This window comes from Notamacropus eugenii, chromosome 6, assembly GCF_028372415.1.
Source record: "Notamacropus eugenii isolate mMacEug1 chromosome 6, mMacEug1.pri_v2, whole genome shotgun sequence".
NCBI classification, from domain to species: domain Eukaryota; kingdom Metazoa; phylum Chordata; class Mammalia; order Diprotodontia; family Macropodidae; genus Notamacropus; species Notamacropus eugenii.
The window spans coordinates 265057949-265079373 of NC_092877.1; the positions used below are offsets into that span (position 1 = coordinate 265057949).

Consider the following 21425-nt stretch of genomic DNA (forward strand, 5'->3'; position numbering starts at 1 on the left):
TCCCTTTCTTTCTTCTTTCTTTCTTGTCTTCCCTAAAGCCTTGGACTCCAAAGATTGAAGAGGGAAGGGTCTCTGCCCAACTTCCACTCAATGGCTGGTTTTGGACTTCTTTGGCTTAGAAAGTCAATGGTAACAGTTTCTCTTCTAAACAACCCTGAGGCTCCTGCCCCTCCCAGAATGATTTATTTATTTTTTTCTATTAAAGGGGCTATCCCCCTGACTACCTTTTAAAGAGGCTTATTCACTAAATAGGCGTTACCTCACTTCAAGTGAGTACCTGAAAAGGCCTTAGCCTAAAAGGTCAAGGTCTCCCACTGCATTCTGGGCTATCTCCAGTCATCCTGATGAATATCTGGTCACTAGATCCAGATGGCTCAGGAGGAGAAAGTGAGGCTAGTGACCATGCACAGCCTTCCCTCCCTCAAAATAAAGTCAAGTGCAAGTCATGTCTTCATTTCTCTAATGTCATGGTCCTCTTCAAAAATGAAAGATGAACACAAAACTATCTTATATCTTACTATCTTGTATTTATACATACACATATGGTATGCAAATATATGTATGAACACATATAATATATGTACTTATATACATATAATATAGTATATATTGTCTACTAAAATAGAATGTAAGCTTCTTCATGGGAATGGTTGTTTCATTTTTTTTGTCTTTGTATACAGATTGCCTGGCATATAAAAGGCCTTTAATAAATGTCTGTTGTTTGATTGATTAAATGACAAATGAGGAATTAACAATTTAATGTAATTTTGAGATAGTACCATAAGAAAAAGCATTAAATACTTGGAAAAACCAGCCAGTTGAACAATATTTTAATCATTAATCTGGACTTACTGAAGGGAAGATTAGTCTTAATTAGTTAAAAGCTTAAATTACTTTAAAAAAGAGAGTTTTATTTACTTTAAGTAATATTCTTTTAAAAAAATAAGTATAAAAACAGTTATAACCAAATTTGTCTGGAGAGTATTTTGCTACTTATGTGACACATGAAACTAGGCACGTCCTTTTAACTTCTGAGAATATCATTTTACTCTTTGGTGAAACAGGAATGACAATCCCTGACATCTTGACTTGTGAGTATGTTCAGGAGGCTCAATGAGATAATATCTGTAGGGCTCTATCAATAATAAGCCTTACAAATATGTCAGCTATTAAAATTACCATACAATTGGATGTGCTTTTATAAACAGTTAAAAGTAAATTGTTAATAGCATTTTGTATGAAAAGAGGTGCCTTAAAAAACCTTTAAAATAGTTTCCTTACCTAGAGAAACTCTACAATATGGTTTACACCAATAATTTTCTTAGGAAACTAGTTTTATTATACAGTTTATAAACTTTACTTCAAGTCACCTCAATTATCATAATTCTATATTCTTGTAGTCTAAGTTAATGTAGATTTGCAATATTAATTTTAAGTCACTGTAAACAATTTGCATAGTAAGAGATTAATTGTAAATCATACCCTTACACCAGCCTTATTCAACAGAAAATGTACATGAAATGTACTTACCTCCAATTTTTTCTGGTATTTGTCACATTCCAATTGACACTGTGTGAGGTTTCTTGCTGTTTCTTCCTGTAGAAGTTGAGCACGTTCACTTTCAAAAGATTTTAATTTATATTGGTGGAGAAATTCAGCCACTTTGCTTTCTGAACTGAGTTGTAATTCTCTGTATCTGAAAGAGACAGATAGTTATGGAGGCATAAAAAAAAGGTAGTCAAGCCAGTTTAATTAAAAAATATAACTACTCTTTTTTGTTCCTTTATGATTTTGAATGATGTAGTAATTTTGCTATTAAATATAACATTCACCTATTAGGGAAGAAAATACATGTATAGATAAGAGAATGTGCTTTAATTCATCCAAAAATATTTATTGAACATTTTGTAAAGTGAAGTCCATTTTGTATTTAGTTTTAAGTACAGATAGCCAAGCTTCATATTAAACATGGAAGAAAGATAAAAAAAGGTAGGAAATATACTCTGTGTAATAGATAATGCCATGTAGAAGGTCCTAATTTAAAGAACCATGAAACCCTTCTCCACTACAAAGTAATAAGTAGATTTGTCCTAGGCTTTATAGAGATAACATTTTTTCCCCTATTCTCTACTATTTCTACCCACCTTGGATAAGTAGACAAACACCTTTAGTTTCTAAAAAAGATTTTCCAAGCTAGTCAAGAAAGGATCAATGATTAGCTATAGAAATCAAAAGGCATGGGGAAGCTAGGCGGTCCAGTGAATAAAACACTGGCCCTGAGTTCAAATCCAGCCTCAGATATTTGACAACTACTGGCTCTGTGACCTTGGGTAAGTCAGTTAACTCCAAGTGCCTTGTCTTCCCCCTTCCAAAAAAAAAAAAAAGAAATCCCAAGGCAACTATATATCTTTTCTGGGTCTGGCATATGTATTAACAAACACACATGCCAGTAAAGCGGAGATGAAGTATTCCAAAAAAAGATACTATTCATGAATAATTTCAATAAATTTTACTATCTGCCTACTGTGTACATTAGTGATACAAGGATTAAATAAGACACTCCATGGGATTTACACATGCAAATATAATATGACTCAGACTGTGACAAATATAATGAAAAGGTCCCAAAAATATTGGGGAAAGGGAATACTGAGAAAGGGAAGAAGAAGACTTTTCAGTTGGCAGATAATTGGAGTGGGGAGGGGAAGGGATTAGGGACGGAAGGCTTCACAAAGAAGGCTGAAACTGATTTGGGCTTGAAGGATCCCTCCTTGGGAGGGGTTTCAAAACAAGGAGAGCTGATAAAAGAGTTAATTCTAGACATGAGAGAAAACATAAGCAAAGTCACCAAAGTAGAAGTGGTTAGGATGAGAAAAGGGGATGGTGAGTAGGTTAGTGGCATAATGGAAAAATTGCTGAAATTGAGTCAGTAGAAACTTGTGTTCACACTCCACCTCTTGACACTTACTAGTTTTGTGACCATGGGTAAGTCATTTAATTTCTGAGTAACTCAGGTCTTTTTCATCTGCAGATAGGAATAATAATACCTACACATAGTTCTTAACTCACAGGATTGCTGTGAAGATCAAATGAGATAAGGTACATAAATTGCTTTGCAAAGAATTTAATGTCAATTATAAGTACTATTATTGTTAAGTGATGGGAACCAGTGACACATAAGATAGGAAAGGTTCCAGAGAATCACAGAATTTGAGAACTGAAAGGCATCTTAATAGGTGACTGGTCTAACTCAACAGCTGTCTGGTCCATACCCAAAAGAAATCCCTCCTATAATATAACTGAGAAGTCTCTTCCTGAAGACTTCTGAAGAGGGAAACACAGCATCTCTACAATGACCCCATTTCACTTTTGGACAGCTTCTATTGTCATGAAGTTTTCCTGCAATCCAACCTAAATTTATCTTTTTGAGATAACTCATTACTCTAGTTCTGTCTTCTGGAGCCCAACAGAACAAATCCAATCCCTCTCCACTGAGATTTCTTCAAATATCTGAACATAGATAGCTATCATGATTGCTCTCCTACTGAGTCTTCTTTCCTCTAAGCTAAACAATCCAAGTTTCTCCAGTTGATGCTGATTTGACATAGACTCATGAGATGGCTCTCAGGAAAAGGAAGATAATGGGAGAAATTTAGGTAATACAAAAATAAAACTTATCAATAATAATTTATTTGAAAAATAATATAGTTCAGGCAAGAGGTAATGAGAGCCTTCAACAGTGGTTCCAGTGAGAATGGAAAGAAAGGGATAGATTTAGGATATATTGTAGAGGTGTCAGGTACTATCATTAATAAATGATTAATTGTGGTGAGTCAAAGATAACTCTGAGCTTATAAGTATAGATGACAAGGAGGATGGTGATGTCATCCACAGAAATAGTACATTAAGGCACAGTATATATAGCTTTTTTTGGGGTTACAAACTTGAGGTACTGGGGGTATCATCTAGGTATGGAAAATGTAATTAAAAGTCTGGCACTAAAGTTCAAAAGGGGAGATTGGTTATGGAGTGATTTGCCTGAGCTTACAAAACTAGCATAAGGCTTCACATAAAGATGTTCCGAATTCAAAGAACAGCAGTCTATCCACTATACTCTTATGCCTTTCTACAGGCGTTAAAAGTGCATCTTCTTCTGGTCTCCCTGACAACCCCCATCCCACCAATAAGTATACAGTTATCCTTTCCACATAGTGACTTTCCCTATGATGGTTGTGATATATCACAGGATGGCATAGAAATTAAATGGGAATTTTGGGGGAGTTTTGGGGAAACCACAGACAACACATGAAATCTAGCATATGATACAGAAAAAGATTATTCAGAAATGCACTAATTTATATGTACTGGATTGTATAATATCAATATATTCTATTTTTTAATACCATAAAAATTCAGACTTCTAAAGTGAGGACCAAAAAGTTTTATGTAGATTTTCCAGATTGGGGGGGGGGAGGCTATGTTCTTAACCCCTGTGATGTGGAAGAAATAATTGTAGTAAGTTTATAAGTAACCAATATAAAGGGGCAATAACAGGAAATAAGATTGTAAAGGGGAACCTGGAGGTCATGTACAAACCATCCTAAAGATCAAAGGAGCATTAATTTATAAGTAGTATCATATATTAACAAAAAATAACATCCTGATAATATGTGCTGAATCAGGGGAAGTCACTTAGGCTTTGGTGTCAGGACATTTTGGTTCTACAATATAGAAATCTCAGATACATTCCAGACCTCCAAAAAAAAGGCCTGCAGATCACCAAATGGTGCTGATAATTTTGAGGTGATATGGATGTGTTAACTTCAGAGTTTTACTGACAACTTTGAAATCATTTGGATATATATGAACCCACAAGACTGCACCAATAAGAATTAGTCTGTCCTCCCCAAACCCTAATATAAATGAGACTTCACATTCCTGCGTGACACCTCCCAACTCTTCCGTCTCCACCAGGTCCATGCTACCTAGTATCCCCACCTCTAATTTATGGTTGCTTGAGTGACACGTTCCCCATGTTACCTGCCTTTCTTCACCCTGTCCTCATACCCTTTCATTGCTTGTCTGTATTTCCTGGGCATTTTGCTTCCACACCCTCTGTGCCTAATTACAGTGATTGCTGCCCCATTTCTTGCTGCTAGTCAGGATCTTTCCTGTGAGTACCCAAAGAACTGAGTGTGTCTGCCCCCATTTCATAAATTAATTATCAATTCAAGTGCACACCCAGCTAAAAGACTAGAATACTTACTTCTTCATGATTAGTTTAACTATGGCAGTTAAGAATTCCTGATTTTGATTATGAAAAAATAGCTCCTGCCTTTGACGTACACATCAACACATACAGATAAACAATGAATTCTCCTGAAGCAGTGATATTATTTTAATTTCCATGGCATACTTCCATTGGGCTGGAACCAATTACTATATTTTACAAAATTATAATTTTGAATACTGTTAATTCTAACACATGCAACCATTTCAAGGGAGTCAACAGTTACACTAATGAGGACCTAGCTGTACTCCATTCTAAAAATTAAGCCATAACTGGGCTTCTTTAGAAAGGCTGATGACAATCTTAACTCATTTTGGTAAATTCCAAAGTTAACCACATAGAGAATTATAAGATCATGCATCTAGAATTAGAAGGGACCTCAGATGCATCTGGTCCAACCTCCTCATTTTGTGGAATTTTTGAGGAAGATGAGACCCAGATAAATTAAAAGACTTGTCCAAGTCACACAAATTAGTAAAGGATCAGAAGTAAAGACTTGAACACAGGTCCTATTCAAAGTAGAAACTAAAGGAGGGCAAATAAAAATACATATAGAACATGATTTAGCTTTAAACAAACTTGAAAAAGGTAAAGATGATGCCAAATTTAAAGAAAGAATACACAGAGATAAGGATGAATTAAGAGAATTCTAAAGAAAAGATCTATTTTGAGGACTTTTTGTGCATGATGGACACTGTCTTTAAAAATCAGAAAAGTAGAATAATTAGACTCTCCCGCAGGGAAGAATGTTTTACTCTATTAAAAAAAAAAGACAAAAAGATAAAACCTGATGAAAGACACAAGACGCAGATTGTCCTTTTAAGGATACACTGAAGCAAGTACCAACGAAACACAAGTCACTGAGACCCAAATGCCTTGACATTTACTTATTATCTGTGACTTCAGTTATCAGAACCTAAAAAAACTAAAGCAGAATGGGATAATTTTTTTCTGAGATTGTCTTGTAATTAGATGACTTCAGGTTCAACATGAGTTAACAGTGTGACATTACATCCAAAGAAGCAACATTATTTTAGGCTGTGTTAACAGAAGCACAACATCCAGAATACTGGAGTTGACAGTCCTGCTAATTTTGTCCAGGTCAAATCACTTCTGGAGCACCATGTCCAGTTCTCAGTGACACATTTTAAAAAAACTTTAACATTCCCCCCCCTCCAATTACATGTAAAAGCAATTTTAAAATATTCATAAAAAATTTGAGTTCCAAATTCTCTCCTTCTCTCCCTCCTCTCCCCTTGTTGGGAGATGGCAAACAGTTTGATATAGGTTATACATGTGCAGTCATGCATTCCATCAGTTATGTTGTGAAAGAAAACAGACCAAAAGCAAACAAAAAGTCACGAAAAATCCAAAAAGTTAAAAAAAAATATGCCTCAAACCACATTCAGATGCCAGCAGTTCTTTCTCTGGAGATGGATAGCATTTTTTTCATCATAAATCCTTCAGAACTATCTTGGATCTTTGTTTGCTGAGAACAGTTAAGTCATTCAGAGTTGATCATCCTGCAGTTTTGCAGTTACTGTGTACAATATTCTCCTGGTTCTGCTCATTTTCTTTTGCATTACATCAGGTAACTAAGGTTTTTCTGAGATCATCCTGCTTGTCATTTCTTATAGTACAACAGTATTCCATCACAATCATACATTACAACTTGTTTACTCATTCCCCAATTGATGGGTGTCCTCTCAATTTTTAATTCTTTGCCATGATAAAAAGAGCTGCTTTAAGTATTTTTGTACATATTGGTCCATTTCGTTTTTGTCTTATCTCTTTGGGATACAGATTTAGTAGTAGTAATTCTTGGTCAAAGGGTGTGTATATATATATATATATACCAAGAATGGAGAACCTGTGTTCTTGATTGAGGCCATACTTAGGCCTTTAGGTTCTCAAGTGTGGCCCTTTGACTGAATGCAAACTTTAGAGAGCAAAACCCCTCAATAAAAGGATTTGTTCTGCAAAACCTGGACTCAGTGAAAAGACTGCAACCAATGGCTTAGAAGGCCACATGTAGCCTTAAGGCTGCAGGTTCTTCACACCTGGTATAAACAGTTTAATGGCCCTGTGGGCATAGTTCCAAATTGCTCTCCAGAATGACTGGATCAGTTTACAACTCTGACAATAGTGTCTCAATTTTCCCATTTCTCCAACATTTGTTATTTTCTTTTTCAAGCATATTAGCCAGTCTGATAGGTGTGAAGTAGTACCTCAGAGTTGTTTTAATTTACAGTTCTCTAGTTAGTATTACAATTAATAGTATTGAGAGCATTTTTTCATGTGACTACAGATAGCTTTGTTTTTTTTCTTCTGAAAACTGCCTGTTCATGTCCACTGACCATTTATTGACTGGGGAATAATTTATATTGACTTGTATTCTTATAAATTTGACTCACTTCTCTATATATTTGAGAAACAAGGCCTTTATCAGGGAAACTTGCTGTAAAATTTTGTTCACAATTATGATTACTGTGTATTTTTCCCCATCCTATTTCTCTGCATTTACCCCCTCTCTCCCTTTTTCACTCCGGCCATCCTCAGAAGGGTTTTGCTTCTGACTACTGACTCCCCCAATTTACTCTCCCTTCTATCCTCATCCCTCTTCTTTTATCCTCCTATTTTCCGGTAGGGCAAAATAGATTTCTAAACCTGTGTGTATGTTATTCCTTCTTTAACCCAATTCTGATGAGAGTAAGGTTCAAGTGCTCTCACCACCTTCCCTTCCACTGTAAAAGCTCTTTCATATCTCTTTTAAGTGAGATAATTTACCTCATTCTACCTCTCCTTTCTCCTAGTGCATCTCTGTTTTTTATTCTGATTTTAAGATATCATCCATACTCTTTCTAAATGCCCTAATAATGATAAAGTTGTTAGGAGATACAAGTATTATCTTCTGATGTAGGAATAAAAAGTTTAACTTTATTGAACCCCTTATGATCTCTTTCCTGTTTATCTTTTTATGCTTCTCTTGAATCTTGTATTTGGAAACCAAATTTTCTGTTCAGCTCTGGTCTTTTTTATCAGGAATGTTTGAAAGTTCTCTATTTCAGTAGGATTATACTCAGTTTTTCTGGGTAGGCGATTCTTGGTTGTAATCCTAGCTCTTTTGTCCTTCAGGGTATCATATTCTAAACCCTCTAGTACTTAAATGTAGAAGCTGCCAAATCCTGTTATCCTGATTGTGACTCCATGATAATTGAATTCTTTCCTTCCGGCTATTTGAAATATTTTCTCTTTGACTTGGGAGTTCTGGAATTTGGCTACAGTATTTCTGGGAGCTCTCATTTGGGATCTCTTCCAAGAGATGATCAGTGGATTCTTTCAATTTCTATGTTACCCTCTAGATCTAGGCTATCAGAGTAGTTTCCCTTGATAATTTCTTGAATGATTTCTACCTCCCCCCTTTTTATTGATCATGGTTTTCTGGTAGTTCAATAATTCTTAAGTTATCTCTCCTGGATCTATTTTCCAGGTCAGTTTTTTTTCCCCAATGAGCACATTTTCTTCAATTTTTTCCCTAAACTTTTTGATTTTGTTTTATTGCTTCTTGATGTCTCATGGAGTCATTAACTTCCACTTGCCTCATTCTGAATCTAATTTTTAAAGAATTATTTTCTTTTTTGTACCTCCATTTCCATCTGGTCAATTCTACTTTTAAAGGAGTTATTTTCTTCATTGAGTTTTGTACCTCTTTTACCATTTGGCCTATTCTGTTTTTTAAGGTGTTATTTTTTTTCCAGTGTTTTTTGTGCCTGTGATCCTTTTTGCACAATTTTCTTGCACCACTCTCCTTTCTTTTCCTCATTTTCCCTCTATCTCTCTTATTTGATTTTGAAAATCCTTGAGTTCTTCTAGAATTCTTTTGGGTCTGAGACCAATCCACATTTTTTCTTTGAGGCTGTGGATATAGCAATTTTGACTGTCTTAGTTTATACTTTGATATTCCCTGTCACCACAGTAACTTTCTATGATCAGTTTCTTTCTTTGTCGATTTTTGCAGCCCATTTCTTGACTTTTAATTTTACGTTAAATGTGAGTTCTCAGGGTAGAAGAGGACTTGTCTCAAGCTTTAGGTTTTTTGTGCAGTTTTTTTCAGACCTAGTTCTGGGGGTCTGTAAGTTTTCAGTTCTTCCAAGGTGGTATTATCTAAGGAGACATGTTTTTACTACTCTTCTGGTCTCTGCTATAGTCTGTGAATGACCACAAATACTGCTTTCTGCCCTGGAACTGTAACCTGGGTTGCTATGCTCTGTGGCTCCAAACTCTGGCGTGCTAATGCTCTTCTTTACCCCAGGACTATGATCTGGATTCACATATGAGCAATGTAAGATTCCTGTCCAAATTGCCAGCAAAGGTACCCTTGTAATCTCCTTCTGACCAGTTATTTGACCCCGTTACTGTCTCTGGACACTGCTGCTACTGCCAATTCAGTTGTCGCTAAGGTCTGTTGCTGGCTTGCTAAGGCCCAGCCTACTCCTGGTTTTCTGAGGCACAGCCTGCTACAGTCTTAGAGGTCTTGTCTGCCCTGGACTGCTCTTTACTTTCACCCTGGTATGACAGATCTTCCCCACTGACCTTCTAAGTTGTCTTAGTCTGGAAAACTGTTTCCTTCTGTCTTTTTGTGAGTTCTGCCACTCCAGATTCATTTTGAGGCATTATTTTAAAGGTGTTTGTAGATGAATTTGGGAGAACTCAGGTGAGTTCTTGCCTGTTCCCATGTTGGCACTGCCCCTCTGTGACATGTTATATGAGGGAAATTAGAAAATGAATTATGTCCAAAGAATGAAAACTAGAATGATGAGAATACTGTAAATTATAACACAGAGGGATGGATCATCTGAAAGAACTGGGATATTTATTCTGGATAGAAGAGGACTCAATGGGTACATGAACGTTTCTTTAAGTGCCTAAGGGGTTATTTTATGAAAAAAAGACCTGGATTTTTTCTTGGGCTTGGGTCCAGGAGGCAGCAATACAAACAACGGGGACAAGTTGTAAAGATGCAGATTTTTGGCATACTAAGATTTAGAGCTAAAGGCATTATAGTCAAGTGGTTGGCGAATTGGCCTTGGAGTCAGGAAGAACTGATTTAAGGTCCTGCCTTTGGTGTCTATTAGCTGTGGGACCCTAGGTAAATTACTTAATCTCACAAAGACCAAGGAAATCTCTAAGATTATAAATTGCAGAAATGGTATTGATTTGATTTGTAGAGGAAGCTTGTTCCTTATACTCATGAAATCACAAGTCTGGTTAAAAAAAATTAGAGCCATGAAAAAGTGGGTTCCCTAGAACTGGAGATCATTCAGCAGTGATCATTTCTGGAAAAGTTATAGAAAGAATAGAAATGGGCTGAACTAGACAATTTTTGAAGTCTTTTCAAATTCTGAGTCTATAATTCTGTAATAGCATTCCAGGCATAAAAGAATGAACTAATATGTCACCCTCCATTCTATGAATCACTTCAGAGACTGACCTTGATGACCATATGACCATAGGAAGGTAAGCCTTGGGTATCTGTCAGCAAAGCTATTACAAAATTTTCTTTTGATAAACTAGGAAAACGTATATTTAGAATGTTTAAAATTTGTTATCCTAGTATGCATACTGGGATGACTTCCCAGGTACACAATGAAATATTCTAAAAAGAATTCAATCACAAAAGGTAAATAGGTAAGAATAACACAAATCAACGCAATATACGTCAACTACTGAAGAACATAAAAAGTAATAGGATGCTCTGCTGTTCAAAATTACTACAAAGATAAGATACTCTCTAAGCATGTTTAACAAAACACTTAGAAATATATCTATTTTTTAAATCAAGTTTCAGAAACAAATAATATTTTTGAACTGGGGGTCAGAGTACACAGGTTTTTTTAGTTGTCTGGTCTTGCATTATCTACTGATAGTACAAAATGACTCAAAATACTGGCACTCTCTATGCTACTCCTATTCCAAAGGATTATCCATGCTCATAAATTAACTACTCTAAACATAAATCTGACATGCTTTCTAGTTGGCTGTAGTTTCATAAAGTACAATTTCAAGTTTGTACATATTTTGGACTTCACACTTAAAACTGTCTAGTTGTGTATCTCACAGATGACCAAACCACCTTTTATTGAGATTGGCTTTTTTGGACTTTTCTATTCTTATACTACTTACAGAAACATATTAAACTAACTAATTCAGCTGCCTGAAAAAGCTCCATCAGTCGTGCTTATTTCAGAATAGAATAAATTATGACTGTAACTAGACTGATTTCCTAAGTATCTAGCTAATCTAACAGGAGTCAAAATAGCAAAGCACTTTCCAAAGCTGTAAACAGAGCTGGGAAAGAAAATAAGATGATGAAAAGTGTAGCTACCATTAAGTGTTAATTATGACAAAGTATCTCTATAATAATGACTGCCATAAACCTCCTGCTTACATTTTTCATGATCAAAATAAAAGAATCATAGTGGGCATTTTTCTGTGTCCTTCTCCTGGATACAGTAATATAAGCAGCTCTCTAAAGCACATGCTAAATGTTTTAAACCTTTAATAGTCCAGCTACTGCTAGATATTACACTTGTTCATTGAAACTAATTAAATGCAAATTATTTTTTAAATTTAGTTTTGGAGAAGTCAGGGAATTTTCTTAAGTCACAGTAAATTTTTCTGCTTCATAGTATATCGTAACAATAAGCAAAACTGAGAGTTTTTTAGGTCTAGTTTAGGTCTGTGTGGTCTAGAAAAAACCCAATTCAGAAGCCTTAATGTAAGAAGGTAGGTAATTCCTTATTTTTTTTCCTCTAAAAGAGGTTAGAAACATATTAAAGCTTTAAGGAGTGCTATCTTTGCTGCTTTTGAGTTTTTGCTTCATTTCTTCTTTACTATGCACAAAACATTCAAAGCTAAATAATTTGTAAATTCTCTTACTTTCAATGAAAATGCTCACATATGCTGGTCATCCAATTTAATTTTACTTAATTAATGTTTGGGGATGAGGCAACAGCTATACATGGTTTATTAAATATAAGGGAACATAACTTTCTAAATACCAATAACATATTTTAAACATGAAAATAATGAATGTTAAACTGCTTTAAATAAAAGCAAGCCTAGGAAAAACAATTAAAAATACTACATATCATGTCAGAAATATGACATTTTCATGTGAAGGAATGAGCATTTTCTTGCCATTTTTTTGCAAAGGGTTGCAATTATCATTTAAGTTTATTAAAAATCTAGTACATGAACTCCTACCATTTTGATTACCATAAAACTGTAAGCTTGAGAATTAACAAAAACCCACCTACCCCAAAACAGAGACATTGACTGTCTCTTTGTTTTGAAAATTGCATGACATCTTTTACCTGCTGAACAACTTTTTTCTATTCTTTTCTTTGGTTAAAAGAATTTAGTTACATGTATGAACAAAAAAATGCAGAAAACAAGGTAGTTGAGAACATTATTGCTCCACTGATTGATCTACTTCCAAAATACACTCTACTGCTATCTTCTCTCACTTTTGTCTTTCCAAAGACCTCCTCAAACTACTTCATAACAGCCTCTACCACTGGAGGACTTTTTTTTTTCTCTTTTAAACAAATAACCCCACAAACTTTAAATTTCTATATTCTATTCTATAGAATAGAATTCTATTCACTTTTCTATAAATTCTATCCAGTATTCTATAAAAAGGAAAACAAATTAACTAGGAAAGAATTCCCCATTTGATAAAAACTGTTGAGAAAATTGGAAAGCAGACTTTCAGAAATTAGGCTTAAATGAACACCTTACACAAACTAGAATATATAAATTTAATGTTGACACTAGTTTGTGACATGTCTATGGTTCCTTTTAGCATAATATAGTTTTCTTTTACTTCTGTTAAAGTTTTGAATGTTTGTTTTTGCTTTGTTTTGATACCATGGTTGCAATTCCTTTTTTTTATTCAACTGATACAATCCATTTCCTATTCTCTGAATTATATTTGGTTTATATCTTTTTAAGATGTGCTTGCTGTAAACAATAGTTTGTAGAATTTTATTCTTTTATCTAATCTGTCATTCTATTTCATTTAATTGGATTATTTAATTTGCTTACATTTATAATTATGACTTACGTTTGTATTTTCTCTCTTTATCGTTAATATAGATTTTTTCTTTCCAAATTAGGATCCCTCCTCTGCACATGCTGTAAACACAGCACTATTGTCTCTTCAGTTATTTAAGCTTAATCTATTTTAAGGCAACTCTCTTACTACTGGCTCTCTTTTCCTCACTCTTAAGCTGCCACCCTACTTTCCATTTATTATCCCTTCTCCAGTTTTCAGTTTTGCTTATTCCTTTTAATTTCTTGTTTTTATCTAATAATCCATTCATACTATTTTTAACCCTTTCAGTTAAGCAGTCAAATCCAATCCTCCTATCTCTTCTCCCTTTCAACATATTTCCTTCATTAGTTGTAAAATGCTTATATTTGTGCCCCCTTCTCTTTTTCTTATCTTTTTAAAAATTTTATTTAGTATTTTATTTTTCACCATTTACATGTAAAAAAGTTTTTAACATTCATTTTTAAAACTTTAGAGTTCCAAATTCTCTCCCTCCCTCCCTAACCTTCTTAATTGAGAAGTCAAGAAACTCAGTGTAGGTTATACATATACAGTCATGCAAAACATTTCCATATTAGTCATGTCTTGAAAGAAAATAGACGAAAAAAGAAACCTTCCAAAAAAATGAAAGTAAAAAAATTATGCTTCAATCTATTCTAACGCCATCAGTTCATGCCTTTGCAGAGTTGTCTTGGATCAGTGTATTGTTGAGTAATTACAGCTGATTAATGCACAATATTGCTGTTACTTTGTACAATATACATTTCACTTTGTATCAGCCCATGCAAGTCTTTCCAGGTTTTTCTGAGAGCATCTTGCTCATCATTTATTTTTTTAAAATTTTTTATTTAAGTTTTCAATATTCATTTCCACAAAATTTTGAGTTCCAAATTTTCTCCCCATCTCTTCCCTCTCCCCACCCCAAAACGCCTTGCATTCTGATTACCCCTTACACCAATGTGTCCTCCTTTCTAACACCCCTCCCTTCCCTTATCCTTATCTTCTCCCTTGTCCTGTAGGGCAAGATAAATTTCTATACCTCATTACCCGTATTTCTTTTTTCCCAGTTGCACACAAAAATAATTCTCAACATCTGTTCCTAAAACTTTGAGTTCCAACTTCTCTTCCTTCCTCCCTCCCCAGTCATCCCCACTGAGAAGGCAAGCAATTCAATATAGGCTATAGTTTTGGAAATGACTTCCATAATAGTCATGTTGTTTAAGACTAACTATGTTTCCCTCCATCCTATCCTGCCCCCTATTTCTTCTATCCTCTCTTTTGACCTTGTCCCTCCACAAGAGTGTTTACTTCTAATTGCTCCCTCCTCTCATTTGCCCTCCCTTCCATCATCCTTCCCCAACCCTGCTTATCCCCTTCTCCCCTATTTTCCTGTAGTGTAAGATATTTTCATACCAAATTGAGTGTGCATGTTATTCCTTCCTTGAGTCAAATGTGATGAGAGTAAGCTTCACTTTTTCCTCTCTCCTCCCCCCTGTTCCCCCTCCATTGGAAAAACTTTTTCTTGCCTCTTCTATGAGAGATAATTTGCCCCATTCCATTTCTCCTTTTTGCCTCCCAATATATTCCTCTCTCACCCCTTAATTTTATTTTTTTAGATATCATCCCTTCCTATTCAACTTACAATGTGTTCTCTCTCTCTCTCTCTCTCTCTCTCTCTCTCTCTCTCTCTCTCTCTCTCTCTCTCTCTCTCTCTGTGTAATCCCTCCAACTACCCAGATACTGAGAAAAGTTTCAAGAATTACAAATATTATCTTTCCATGTATGAATGTAAACAGTTCAACTCTAGTAAGTCCCTTGGGATTTCTCTTTCCTGTTTACCTTTTCATGTTTCTCTTGATTCTTGTGTTTGAAAGTCAAATTTTCTATTTAGCTCTGGTTTTTCCATCAAGAATGATTGAAAGTCCTCTATTTTATTGAATAACATTTTTTCCCCTGAAGTATTATACTCAGTTTGTAGGTGATTCTGAGTTTTAATCCTAGTTCCTTTGACTTGTGGAATATCGTATTCTAAGCCCTTTGATCCCTTAATGTAGAAGCTACTAGATCTTGTGTTATCCTGATTGTATTTCCACAATACTCAAATTGCTTCTTTTTAGCTGCTTGCAATATTTTCTCCTTGACCTGGGGTCTCTGAAATTTGGCTACAATATTCTTAGGAGTTTCTATTTTGGAGTCTCTTTCAGGAGGTGATTGGTGGATTCTTTCAATATTTATTTTGCCCTCTGGTTCTAGAATATCAGGTCAGTTTTCCTTGATAATTTCATGAAAGATAATGTCTAGGCTCTTTTTGTGATCATGGCTTTCAGACAGTCCTATAATTTTTAAATTGTCTCTCCTGGATCTATTTTGCAGTTCAGTTGTTTTTCCAATGAGATATTTCACATTATCTTCTATTTTTTCATTCTTTTGGTTTTGTTTTGTAATTTCTTGGTTTCTCATAAAGTCATTAGCTTCCATCTGCTCCATTCTAATTTTTAAAGAACTATTTTCTTTGGTGAGCTTTTGATTCTCCTTTTCCATTTGGCTAATTCTGCTTTTTATTTATTTCTTTTAATTCTGCTTTTTACAGCCTTCTTCTCCTCATTGGCTTTTTGGACCTCTTTTGCCAATTGAGTTAGCCTATTTTTAAAGGTGTTATTTTCTTCAGCATTTTTTTGGGGTCTCCTTTAGCAAGTTATTGACTTGCTTTTCATGATTTTCTTGCATCTCTCTCATTTCTCTTCCCCATTTTTCTTCCACTTCTCTTACTTGATTTCCAAAATTCTTTTTGAGCTCTTCCATGACCTGGGACCACTACATATTTATTTTGGAGGTTTTGGATGCAGAAGCCTTGACTTTTATGTCTTCTACTGATGGTAAACATTGTTCTTCCTCATCCAAAAAGATGGGAGAGAATACCTGTTCACCAAGAAAGTAACCTGTAGTCTTATTTTCTTTCCCCTTTTTTTGAGCATTTCCCCAACCAATTACTTGACTTTTGGGTTCTTTGTGAAGAGTAGAGTATATTCTGGGGACCTGTAAGTTCTCAGTTCCTCCAAGGTGGCATAATACAGGGAGAGGAGTTTACTCCCGGATCTGGCTCAAAGCTGAGATTCAGATTAGCTGCTCAATTCCCCCAGGGGCTTTACATTGAGGCTCCAACAATGCCTGTGGTGGCCAACATCACCTCAGTTGCTGCTCCTGCGGCTGCTGCCGCCACCTGAGGTCAGGGCTAGGCGAGGACCCTGTTCCCTTGTCACAGAGGTGAAAAAGCCCTCTCACTGACTTTTGAAACTGCCTCTGGCACTTGTGGGTTGGGGGGTCTGGGAACCTCTGCTGCTGCTGCTTGGGATTCGACCCCCAAGGCCTGTTCGGGCCTTGCTCCTACCAGTGCAGTGCAGCCAAGGTGAGGCTGTGGTCCACTCTGCATCCGGTGTGACAGACCTTTCCCGTCGGCCTTCCAGATCACCCTGGGCTGGAAATCTCCTCCACTCCATCGTTCTGTGGCTTCTGCTGCTCTAGAATTTGTTGAGAGTTTTTTTTACAGGTATTTTATGGGTTGTGGGGGAAGAGCTAGAGTATGTGCACCTTTCTACTCCACCATTTTGGCTCCACCCCCTTGCTCATCATTTCTTATGGCACAATAGTATTCCCTTATACTCACATACCATAAATTGTTCAGCAATTACCCAACTGATGGGCATCCCCTCAGTTTCAAATTCTTTGCCATGAGAAAAGACCTGCTGTACATATTTTTGTACAAATAGATCCTTTTCCTTTTATTAAAAATCTCTTTAGGGATACAGACCTACTAGTGGTATTTCTAGGTCAAAGGATATGCAGGGTTTTATAGCTCTGTGGGCATAGTTCCAAATTGTTCTACAAAATGGTTGAATTAGTTTACAACTCCATCAGTGATGCGTTAATATCTTATTTTTCCCACATCCCCTCCAACACTGGTCATTTATCTTTTCTGTCCTATTAGTCAATCCAATAGGTATGAAGTAGGACTTCATAATTGTTTTAATTTTCATTTTTCCAATCAATAGTGAGTTACAGCATTTTTTTCATGAGGCTATATATAGATAGCTTTGTCTCCATTTAAAACTGTTCTTATCTTTTGATCATTTATCAACTGAGGAATGGCCCTTCTATAAATTTGATTTAGTTCTCTATATGTTTGAGAAATGAGGCCTTTATCAGAAAAACTTGCTTCAAAATTTTTTTTCACAGTTACCATTGCTAATTGTATTTCCCTCCATCCTATTCCTACCCCCCGTCCTATATATTCTATTCTCTCTCTCCTTTTACCCTGTTGTTTCTCAAAAGTGTTTTGCTTCTAACTACTCTCTCAATATACCTTTCCATTTATCACCTCCTCTTATCCTCTTCCCCTCATATTTTTCCTGTAGGGTAAGACAGATTTCTATACCCAACTGTCTATGCCGTTCCCTCTTTGAACCAGTTCTGATGGGAGTAATCTTCACTCACTCTCCTTCATCTCCCTCACCTTCCTCTCCATTGTAAAAGCTTTTTGTTGCCCCTTTAATATGAGATAAGTTACCCCATTCTACCTCTCCCTTTCCCTTTCTCCCAGTATATTCCTCTCTCACCCCTTAATTTTATTATTTTAGATATCATCCTTTCATATTCAACTCACACCTGTGCCCTCTGTCTATATATACTCCTAACTGCCTAAATAATGAGAAAATTCTAAGGAGCTACAAGTATCATCTTTCCATGTAGAAAGGTAAATAGTTTAATCTTATTAAGTCCCTTATGACTCCCTTTCCTGTTTAGCTTTTTTTTTTGCTTTTATTATTTTCTTGAATCTTGTATTTGAAAATCAAATTTTCTATTTAGCTCTGGTCTGTTCATCAAGAATGCTTACTGTTGAATTCTTTCAATTTCTATGTTATCCTCTGGTTCTAGAATATCAGGGCAGCTTTCTTTGATAATTTCTTGAAAGATTATGTCTAGCCTCCCCCCAACTTTTTTTTTCATAGTTTTCAGGTAGTCCAATAATTTTAAAATGATCTCTCCCAGATCTCTTTTCCAGGTCAGTTGTTTTTCCTAGGCAGTTGTTTTTCCAATGAGATATTACACATTGTCTTCTATTTTTTTCATTTTTTTCGGTTTGATTATTTCTTGATTTCTCATAAAGTCATTAGCTTCCATTTCCTCAATTCTAATTTTTTAAGAAATTATTTTCTTACTGACATTTTTGTACTTCCTTTTTCCTCAATTCTATTTTTTAAGGAACTTGTCTCTTCAGTGAATTTTTGTGCCTCTTTTTCCATTTGGCCAATTCTGCTTTTTTAAAGCATTTTTTTCCTCATTGACTTTTTGTACCTCTTTCACCATTTAGCCTAGTTTGTTTTTTAAGATATTATTTCTTCAGTGTTTTTTTTGTGTCTCTTTTACCAAGCTGTTCACTTGTTATTCATAATTTTCTTGCATCACTCTCCTTTCTCTTCCCAATTTTTCCTCTACCTCTAAACTTTTAAAATCCTTTTTGAGCTCTTCTGTGGCCTGAGAACAGTTCTTACTTTTCTTGGAAATTTTGGATGTAGGAGCTCTGAGATAGTGCACCCTCCACCCTGGAAGCAGAGCCTAACTTTAACAAAGAATTAAAGTCAAGAAATAGGCTGGGGAAATTGAGCAAACAACAGAAAAAAAAATTCTGAGCATAGAAAATTACTGTGGTGACAAAGAAGATCAAAACACAGACAATATCAAAAGATATCAAAGTCAGAGTGATAGGTCATGTGATCAAAAAGATGGTGGAACTGACATTTTCTCCAATCCTCATGACCTCTGAAACTTCTCCAAAATGGGAATTATGTACAAATAATGATACCTCACATCTATATGATGGCCTGGCAATTGAGCATTCTTCATCCAGTTGTTCTCATTACCATTCTCTTACATTACTAGTAAACCTGAAAGTTTTTGAGCAGTTATAGTATAACCCACCCAAACTAGAATGTGAACTTGGTAACACACTGAAGGACAATCTTATAATGCTGTGTATATGCAGGGAAATATGACTCCTGAGTAGCTGAGAGATGTCCAAGAGAGAAAGTTGAATGAGGAAGAAAAATAAATGAACCATGAGAGGAAAGAAGGCACATACTTTGAATGAAGGATGGGTCCTTAGAATGGTAGCATGAGGGAAGGAGCTACCCAGCTAGCTGGGTTCCCATTCAGGCAGCTGGTTCTACTCACAAATTGTTGTGTTCATCCCTTGTTGCTGAAGAGGACCATGCCATCGGATGGATGATGACATGACTTGCACTTGGCTTTATTTTGAGTGAGGGAGGGCTGTGCAGTCATCAATCTCACTTCTTCTCCAGAGCCATCTGATTCCAGTGACCACATATTCATCAGGATGACTAGAGATGGCCCAGGATGCACTGGGAGACCTTGGCCCCTTTAGGCCAAGGCCCATTCAGGTGAGGTAATGCCCATTCAGTGTGCATTCCCTCACTCAAAACAGGGTCGGGTGCATGTCATGTCATTGTTTCTCTGATGGCATGGTCTTCTTTGGCGGCTGGGGATGAACACAACAATGTGGGAAGGAACGATCCTTTACTTCAGCTCTTTCTTTGTTTCCCAGAATCTGTATCAGCAGAAATGAGAAGAGTGGAGAGACTCTAGGGAGGTTACTCTCTTTACCATAATCATTATTATTTCATTTCCTCTGTGTACCCTCTGTTCCAGTTGCAGAGCCCCACGAATTTTGGGTGTTCTTTTGCTTAAACTAATCTTTATGCCTTCTTCTATTACTGTCTTACTTTTTGCTTTAATAAATATATTTACTCACTAAAAAAAAAAAAAGGGAATTATGTACCAAAGGAAGCTGTTTTATTTGCCTCCATAATCTGGGATATCAATAACCCAAATAAATTAAAAACTCAGTGAAGTAGCAGTAGAGAAAGTCAGTTATCTCTGACCCCTTTTATCTTTTGTTTTCCTCTTATGAGGATATAATCCCTTTATATTAGGGATGGTAGGGATTGTCTTTTTCTTTTTTTGTATCCTCAAAGTTTAGCATAGCACTTGACAATTACTATAGTAATTGCTTAATAAATGCTTTCTCCTCTTTCTGTCTGTCTCTCACACACACATATACACACATATGAGTCAATTCACTCTTTAGATTCATTTAAATTACTGCTATTAAAGATAACGTGTCAATGAAGAAAATGAGAACAGAAAATATTATGAGATAAAGTTACATAATATAATTTGAAATGTTTGGAAAAACAGTAATATTAACAAAACACAAGAGTCACTAAAAGTCAGGCTATAAGTGTGGATCAAATAAAATGATGTATGTAAGCTTGTATGTAAACATTGAGTCTCTATATAAATGCCCATTTAATTACTACTTTGATCAGATACAGAGAGAGAGAGATCCTCCTCCCCCCAAATAAATGCTGTTTATGCTTGTGATGAGGAGAGCTATGAGCAGAGCACTGGGCCTGGAGTTAGGAGCTTAAGTTTGGCTTCAGAAATTTACTAGCTGTGTGACACTGGACAAGTCACTTAACCCCGTATGCCTCAGTTTCCTCATCTATAAAATGAGCTGAAGAAGAAAATGGCAAACCACTCCAGTATGTCCGCCAAGAAACCTCAAATGGAGTCACAAAGTCAGACACGACTAATATGACTGAACAACAAATGCCTGTGAGAAGCTTACAGTTAATGTGAAAGGACAAAGAGTATTTATTTTTAAAAAGACAAATAATTATAGACAAATATGATGCAAATTAGGTTCAGAGCATAGCTGAGAACTAAAATGAGGAGAGTGGTGTTGGTTTCCTAAGGAAAGCTTCACAGAAGTGTCACCTGAGCTTTGCGAAGAACTTCAAAGAGAAGGACATAAAAGGGTAAAGACAATGATAGGGTGTGTTTTGGGAGGAAGGAAACAGACTTTATAAAATTTAGAAGCCCAGACTCAACTTTTATTAGCTATAATAGGTAGCTTTGATAGGTAATTTAAAAAGAGGGTGA

At 35.8% G+C, this 21425-nt stretch overlaps 1 protein-coding gene across 3 annotated transcripts in view; it reads right to left on the bottom strand.

Annotated features, from left to right (window-relative positions):
- Positions 1-21425, bottom strand: part of PIBF1 (progesterone immunomodulatory binding factor 1) — a 331775-nt gene that overhangs the window by 185931 nt on the left and 124419 nt on the right. For all 3 annotated transcript variants that reach the window (XM_072622310.1, XM_072622312.1, XM_072622311.1), the window contains exon 11: positions 1531-1696. In XM_072622310.1, coding sequence (XP_072478411.1) covers positions 1531-1696 — 166 coding nt within the window. The remainder of the gene's footprint in view (positions 1-1530; positions 1697-21425) is intronic.